The sequence below is a fragment of the Nycticebus coucang genome, chromosome 8, assembly GCF_027406575.1.
Source record: "Nycticebus coucang isolate mNycCou1 chromosome 8, mNycCou1.pri, whole genome shotgun sequence".
Taxonomy (NCBI): domain Eukaryota; kingdom Metazoa; phylum Chordata; class Mammalia; order Primates; family Lorisidae; genus Nycticebus; species Nycticebus coucang.
Genome location: NC_069787.1, coordinates 109,862,843 through 109,871,304, shown reverse-complemented (window position 1 = coordinate 109,871,304; position 8,462 = coordinate 109,862,843). Strand labels below are relative to the sequence as shown.

The following is an 8,462-nucleotide window of genomic DNA, read 5'->3' as shown; positions in this document are numbered from 1 at the left end:
TCTAAGGAGGGGGACTGAACCGTACAGCATTCTCTTTATATGGTCTTGGGTGCAGTTAAGCACAGATTCTGTACTGGTTTGTTTGGTTGGTTTTTGGCAAAAAAAAAAAAAAAAAAGACTAAAAGAAAAAATTTCCTCTGAAGACAGTGTATTGCTAGCCAATAACATAGCACATTTTTCTGCAGGTTGTATAGATATCTAATTGCCCTCATTGTACAACATCAAATTTACTGTGGAATTTTTACATATGCTTCATTTTATTACTGTGAAGAGAAATACAAATACACCTGCAGTTGGTCTAATACGAACGTCACCAAAACAAATGGGATCAGAAAACACATTTGTCCCACTTGCTATAGCTCGTGCCTGCTGTCAGCCAGGACCCCTAAGCACTCAAATGCACAGACTTCCATGGAACTACCAACACTCCATTTGTGGGCTCAGTTTGATGGGATTTCAATTGGAAGAACGAAGTGGTTTCTGCCTTGAAGCACCAGCAGTAGCTTTCCAGTGTAATATCTGGTGATTCTTGTCTCAAAAAATTTGTAGTCAGTCCTGGTTACCTTAGAGATGCCTTATCTCCCAGTGCACTTTCGGGAAACGGCCACCAGCCCACTGCTTCTATCTGTTCAGCCAAGCCCATTGAATGCTAGCGTGGTTCCTTCTGACAAGAGACAGTTTACCAAACTACAAAACTCAGCCCGTGTAGAATGTCAGGAACACATTGTTTTATCTCAATTTAAAAATTAAGAAAAATTAATGCTATAGATTGATAATGATTAAGGAAAGGTCATGCTGCTGTATTACTTTATAAAATAGGTCTTTTCTGTTTCCTTAGTTCCTTTTTACTTAGTTTTGTCAAGGAATATCAAGGATAGTTGTCTGCGTGGTGCACCAGAGAACTTTCACAAAAGCCACTCACTCTATGTCATCCACTGGTTTTGTGCCTTACTTTGGGTAAGGGACCTATGAGAAAGGAGACAGGCAAACATCACAAAGACTTTCCGAAAGATTTACAAGATGTTATGACAGATTATTCTATAAAATACTTATTTTTTAAAAGATCCTATTTTATTAGAGTCAATCTCACTATTCTTACTTATAAATACTATTTTATCTAACTAGTGTTTTCACATACTCTTACAGTCAATTCCATTGTTTTGCTTGAAGTGAACTTTCTATTATATTTTTCCTGATTATGTAAGTGAGCTGATTATGCAAGTAAGAGGCTGGTAAATATGGGATTATAAGATCAACATTTTTTACAAGCTACAGCTACAGTTGTTCGTGGAGTTGACAAGGGGAATATAAAAAAAAAATGTTCTGCTCTATCTTGACTTCAGGTTTATCGTCCCTATGCTTGATTTAAATGCCTGAATCTCAGTTCTTTTTACAAATTAGCATGGGTCCTTAGTCCAAATGTGAAAGGAAATTAGATTTTAATTTAAAACCACAAGACTACCTACAGTTAGTGGGAAAAAAGAAAACCCTAAAACAAAATACTGCTTAAATAACCACAGCAAAAAACTCTTTTTTATTAAAAACCATTGATTGGGAATGTGTGATAGTTCAAAAACACCGACCAAAGCATACCTTTGGCCTAATTGTGAAAGAGTTTGCTAAATCAGTTACTTCTGTAAAATACATTTACGAGAGAAGGCTAAAACTTCTAAAGAGACTGTTTCTAGTATCCTTAAGTAATTTTAGACATTTACAATACTGAAAGGTATCCTAGTTATAAATAATTCTTACCCATAACTTAAATCCATCTTGAGCCTCTATGGAGTAAATCTTCCTTAACCTACTTATAGGATTTGCTGTAGTGATGAAAGTAGCCTTTCATTTTTACAATGAAAATGAAATGAATTTTAAAATGAACATGAAAGCCTTTTCCTAAATCAGAAACTACCAGTTTCCTCAGAACAAAGCAAGTTTAATGTCCTGGTTTAATACTTAAAATATAGAGGAAGGCCTGCCTAGGTTTAAATCCCCCTTCTACCACTTGGGCATGGGTTTTATCCTGGTGCTTCCATTTCCTCGTCTGTAAAATGGAAAACATAAAGCCTAAAAGATTTAAAAACTGTAAAGCGCTTTGAACAGTGCCTGGCCCCTTAAAAGTTACCTCTCATTGTATTTACACAGGTCAGAAATCCAAGCCAGACTCAGTCACATCCCCAAGACATCACTGAGATAAACTGCTGTGAGATGGTGAACATTCTAGAACATACAGATTTTTTCGCCCCTTTCTTCAAGGCTCAAGGACACATTTTCACACCCCAGTTCATCACACGTTTTGATTCTTCAAATCCCCTTTCTTCTTGCCTCCAGCCACCCAACCTAGCCTGACAGGAATTTTTGGTTAATTATATATAAATTTTATCCAAGCCAGCCCCTTCCCTGTCTCTACGAATTGGTCTTCATTCTATCAGCTCTGCTTTGGAACTCCTTAAAACATTCCTCGGATCGTAGGAGGCTTTCCGGATAGCCTGGCCGTTACGTGAAATTTTTCATTAAAATGTAGAGTTTGCGCAGCCTGTTCTGAGCAGTCGGACTTTGGGCTCCAAACAAGCTTCCTAGCTAAAGACACCAGAATGAGAAGATGGGTGAACTGCAGCTCCAAGGGCTCGTGAGCACAGTTAGAGAACAGCTTGGGGACGGTTAGCTTGGACCGGACAAGGGCAACGGAAATGAGAGGATGGTGACGCACCTGAGTAAGTCCGCTAGACCAAATGAGATAAACTAAGGCTTGATTCAGGGCGTAGAGGGCGACACACACGTGCGCGCGCGCAAAGCCGAGAGAGGAGCAGTTCCAGGTATCTGACAATGACCCAGCCCAGCTCTGGACAAAGCTCCGACATTTCCGTGCTGTTCCCCCGCCCTGGCCACCTCCAGAGCTCACTCTTGGTGCATCTCTCCGCCCTGCCCCGCTTGGGCACGCTGGGCGCCCTCCCCTCCCCCCGCGGCCGCCGCTCCCCGCCCCCAGCGAACGCGGCTCCCCAGTGTCCTTTAGAACGCCGGCGCGGCTGTCGGGTTTCGAACCCCAGCGCCGACCCTCGCCCTTGGCCCGCGCAGCCAAGTCGCTGAACAGCCTTTAGCCTCCGCATCAATCATTAACGGGTCGGCTCGGGCTGTTGCGGCTCGAGGAGGGGGATGGTATGGAACTCGAGACTGGGGACAACTCTATCCCCCGAGGCGGCCGCGAAACCCTAGCCGGGAGGCCCCCCTCCCTTCCTCAGCGCCTCGACTCGCACATCCCCGCCTCTCGCTCCGGGGGCGGCGGCAGAGGCGCCCGCACCGCGCGATGCCCAGTCACCGCAGGGCCGCCGCCGCAGTCCGCCGCCACTGCTGCTGCTGCTGCCGCAGCGCGGGCGGCCGCGCGCCGGTAGCAGGGAGCTTGGCAAGGGGGCCGCCTGGCCTCGCGCGCTCCGTGCTCCTGCCAGTCGCCGCGCTGCCTATTAATTGATTATTTTATTCATTTATTTTTTTAGGAGCGGCTGCTGGGAGGCGCAGGTCTTTTCCTGAACCTGCAACGACGCCCCTGGCGCGGGCACAAAGGCTCCGACGGCGGCCAGCGGGGTCTGCCTAGCGCCCGGGACCAGGCGCCAGAGGTCGCCTGCGCACGCCCCAGCCGAGCCCCGGGCACCATGCCGCGGCGCCTGCAGCCTCGGGGCGCTGGCACAAAGGGCCCTCCCGCCACGGGCCCAGCAGCGTCGGCGACTTCCCGGCACTCCCACCCTGCCGCCTCGGGGGACCCCCCAACGTCTGCCAAGCCGCTGCTGCGCTGGGACGAGGTGCCCGACGACTTCGTGGAGTGCTTCATACTGTCGGGCTACCGGCGTCTGCCGTGCACGGCCCAGGAATGCCTAGCCTCTGTGCTGAAGCCTACCAACGAGACGCTCAACTTCTGGACGCACTTCATCCCGCTGCTGCTGTTCCTGAGCAAGTTCTGCCGTCTATTTTTCCTGAGCGGCGGCGATGTGCCCTTCCACCACCCGTGGCTGCTGCCGCTGTGGTGCTACGCGTCGGGAGTGCTGTTGACCTTCGCCATGAGCTGCACGGCACACGTGTTCAGCTGCCTGTCGCTGCGCCTGCGCGCGGTGTTCTTCTACCTGGACTACGCGTCCATCAGCTACTACGGCTTCGGCAGCACGGTGGCCTACTATTACTACCTGCTCCCAGGTCTGAGCCTGCTGGATGCCAGGGTCATGACCCCGTATGTGCAGCAGCGCCTGGGCTGGCACGTGGACTGCACACACCTCATCGCTGCCTACCGCGCTCTGGTGCTGCCTGTGGCCTTTGTGCTGGCGGTCGCCTGCACGGTGGCCTGCTGCAAGAGCCGCACGGACTGGTGTGCCTACCCGTTCGCGGTGCGCACCTTCGTCTTCGTCATGCCTCTCAGCATGGCCTGCCCCATTATGCTCGAGAGCTGGCTCTTCGACTTGCGTGGCGAGAACCCCACACTCTTCCTACACTTCTACCGCCGCTACTTCTGGCTGGTGGTGGCCGCCTTCTTCAACGTGAGCAAGATCCCTGAGCGCATTCAGCCTGGCCTCTTTGACATCATAGGGCACAGCCACCAGCTCTTCCACATCTTCACCTTTCTTAGCATCTACGAACAGGTGTACTATGTGGAGGAGGGCCTCCGCCAGTTCCTCCAGGCTCCGCCAGCTGCTCCCACCTTCTCGGGCACCGTGGGTTACATGCTGCTGCTAGCGGTCTGCCTGGGGCTGGTCATCAGGAAATTTCTAAACAGCTCCGAAATCTGCAGTAAAAAGTGAGCCTCTGCCTTGGAGGAGGCTGCTGGTTCGCCCACCTGTTTCTTTGGAGTGTCTGTTGTTGCTTTTGTTGGTTTGTTTTCGAGTTTTGTTGTGTTTCCTTCTTTACTCGAGGAGGATGCTGCAAAATCGTAGAGGAAAAGCTCACTGCTACCAAGGGCTCCCAGTTCATTTGGGGCTTTGGAAAGGGGGGAGGTGTCAAACAGGAGGGAGGTGGTCACTGGTTTTTGCTCCCAGAAATAAATTTAGATGGTGTCTGTGACATCCAGGGTTTTTTCAAAGGCAGCGAATAATAACGCAGATAAAACCCCAAAGAGTTGGCTTTTCCCATCATCTGTGCCAGTGGTAATAAGGAGTAGCCCTCCTGAGGTCAGGTATGCAGTAATGAGGGTAAATAGACAAAATCCCTGGGTACTTGCATTTCAGTCTGAGGAATGCTTGGATTTGTCAAAAGAATGGAGCTTTGTAGGAAACAGGCACAAAGACACAAACCCAGGGCTTAACCTGCTAGAAAATGCATGGAATGTGAACACAAGTTAATTATTTCAAAATGTTTCTCAATGTTATTTAAATAGTAATATATACAATGATTTTTCATAATTTATCAAAGCCTGTGATATGCACTGAATTTTCTTTGTCACATAGATTTGAATTTTGCAGCCTTCTGCATTGCATACACTTGAACTGGACATCAGGGCAAGCTGCTTGATCATTCTCAACTACTTTTTTAAACAGTGTTTTCTGAAGGCCTATGTGTGTCATGATACAACTGTGAATTATATGACCTTAGGGGACTCTGGTTAAACTATTGATGAGCTTGAGTGGTTTGTGTTGATCTCAGATTCCTATTTATTTTAATGTATTCCACAGAACCCATCCTGAGTTTTTTGTTTGTTTTGTTTTTATTCTTTTTCCTTCTCTACTTACTTAAATTGCCACTGGAATAAATGTGCCTTTTGAAGCAATGCCCAAATGACTAATCCTCAAAAACAGTTTCTTGCATGGGGAGACCAGTAAGAATAAGCTTTTCTAATTTACTGCAAATCAAAGTTCAACATTCCATCCAGGCGGGAAGGACAGTGTTGTTGGTTTTTAAGGTGTTGGTAGGACCAGAAGCAACCTACAGGGGCGTGCAGAGCATTTGGCTTTTCTACAAGGAGAAGCCAACCTGCAATGTGGATGCAGTTTTTAATGCAGCCCTAGGGGGAGGAAGAGAGGACACTATTCTAGAGTGATGCCATTTATCCTTGCTTAAAATTTAAAATGTAATATTCAGGAATAAATGAGTTTTATTATGAAAATCAGGAAGCATATCATTGAATTGTAACTGAAATTTTTGAGTTAAATTAGATTACTCTTGTCCAGTTAAACACTGAAGTCCCATTTGGATCCTGAGGATGGAAATGATTGGTAGTCACCATAAATCCTTGAAACATTCATGAACATGTCCCGAGATCCTTTCCAACAACCAGACTGGCCAGTGTTGTTTAGACACTTCTTATTAATGCTAAACTGTAATGGAGATGTTCGCTCTAGATTAACGCAAGCCATTAAGGTGGTTTATTTAAATACTTATCACATTTAGTGGGAAGTCATTTTGGTTAAGAACCAAGTGAGTCATTGAATCAGAAGTCTTGACTTAATAGAATAACTTAGATTCAGCACATAAGGTGGATGAATACTTTCCTCAGTACTGGTAGGCCCGCATTCCTAAAAAGATTGGTGTTTTTGTTTATGCTTTTAATCACTTCTGCATTTGTAAACAGAGGTTAGCACAGTTCCCCGGAGGAACCAATATTTTTGTATGTATGTATTCTTGTGTGTATTAATTTGCACACAAATTAAATTGATATATGTCTATATTTAATTTAGAACCTCTTACTGGGATTGTAAATAACTTTGCACAGTTGCTAATGAATGTCAGTGTCCTTTGTGAAGTACAAGAAAATTTCTGCTAGGTTACAGAGGCTGATAATTTATACTTACCACAGATGTTATTCTTTCAGCTATAACTTGAGTCAGTACATATATTCAAGGACAACTGTGGAAATCAGGATATTTCCACATGCAAATTTATTTGCATGTCATTGCTGTCTGTTCCAGAGCCCCAAAGAATATTAGTTTGGAAGATAGATGGATTGAAGAGTATTTTATAGCTTCCTTATAAATGGGACCTCCCTTTCAGAAAGAACTTGTAAGAAGACTTCTAAAGAGGATTCATGAATTTAAGAAAAAGAACTGAACCCTAAATTTGTCATTTTAAATCTTTGTTGTAGATCACCCGCGTCCACAAACAGGCTTCTCTTCTTGCTCTGTGTCATTGACCTTAAGCAGAGGCCACTTAAGGATAATATTATGCCCATATCATTTTCAGGTGGTTACAATGCATAAGCCCAGTGAGATGACACACTTTTCCCCATGAAGATTTCAGCACCCAGTGTGTCCCAGAGAGAATGAGGACTCACTTTCCTTTTCTCTTTGTCCTTTCCCATTCCATCTTAGATTTTATATATTGCAAATAATATTAAGAGGAGGATATTCTAGTTGAAAACAATGGCTTCACTTCATGTTTGCAAACACTTGCCCCATAACTGCTTGAACCAGGGTTGATTTGTTAAATGGTATAAGTTACTTACTAAATTACATCAGATTTCTGTCAAGATAAATACATTTTAGAAGGAAATGTTTACTTAGAGTCTCCCCATTTGCATAGAACTATGCAGGTTTATTACACATTTCAGGGGTAATGTGGCAATCAGAATAAAGTATCTTCAAAAGTATACTTCAAAAAAGTATCTTGTTAATATATTTCGCACTTTGCATTTTGCCACCATCATTAAAATTCAGTTTTTGTTGTGTTCAGCTGTTTGAAATGTAGGACGAATTATAAATAAGAATTCGTTCCATTATCTCTCTACAACCTATTTTGGCAGCAGAATTTTGAAGAATATTATGTAATACAGTTCATTTGTGCTTGTTAGTCATGATCTGGCTGACATCTCAAGGAGCAGCAGCATAGAGCCGGGCCTGGGAAACGAGGGTGTTTGTCTTCAGTGCGTGTCACCCGGTAGGTTGGTGTCTGGGGCTGACTCAGACTGACTTAGTTGGCTAAAGTGGTTTCTTTCTTCCTTGCCTTCTTGCAGCTCAGGTGAAGAGGATGACCTTCCCAGAGAGAGGAAGTGAGTTCTTCAGTCATATCATGACTGGCTTGTAAAAATAAATGTGATCTTTTCCACTAGCCGTATACTTCTATAAATAGCCCAGGGAGAAAGTATGGGACTACAGAGCTGGTCGGAGTGGCCTTCCCATGTTTCCATTCATAAATCCTGCCTGTAAGTGCTTGCAGTTTAAAAACCCATTTAGCTTAATTTGTCATGCAGCTTTGTGGGAATCATTTTTAAGAATGTGAAATTTGGACATCGAGGCGATTTTAATACTTTTTTTTTCTGATTTGGTGCTGAATCTGAGGCCTAACAGCAATAGTAAACAGAAACTTCTATCTTCAAATCTTTTCATAAGTTAATTAATCTGCACCCAGCTGTAGTAGGAGACAGGTGCAATAGGCGTTATCTCCACATTAAGGTTTTATAGTTGGTCCAAGGGGAGAGAATTAAGTTTTCAAACTGGGAATGATTGTGTCCTCAATTCTGAGTATTTACTACTTTGCACAGCGATGATGCGCAGTCA

The 8,462-nt window shown here is 44.7% G+C and overlaps 1 protein-coding gene across 2 annotated transcripts; it reads left to right on the top strand.

The window, feature by feature from the left end:
- Positions 1–2,572: 2,572 nt before the first annotated feature.
- On the top strand, positions 2,573–5,748 carry PAQR9 (progestin and adipoQ receptor family member 9). Of its 2 annotated transcripts, none has more exons than XM_053599551.1 (2): positions 2,573–2,711; positions 3,489–5,748. In XM_053599551.1, exon 2 carries the CDS (start codon positions 3,645–3,647, stop codon positions 4,776–4,778), a length of 1,134 nt encoding a protein of 377 aa, XP_053455526.1. In that variant the 5' UTR covers positions 2,573–2,711; positions 3,489–3,644; the 3' UTR covers positions 4,779–5,748. The 2 variants fall into 2 exon arrangements, with proteins under 2 accessions (XP_053455526.1, XP_053455525.1); XM_053599550.1 differs by lacking the exon at positions 2,573–2,711 and adding an exon at positions 2,999–3,153.
- The last annotated feature ends 2,714 nt before the right edge of the window (positions 5,749–8,462 follow it).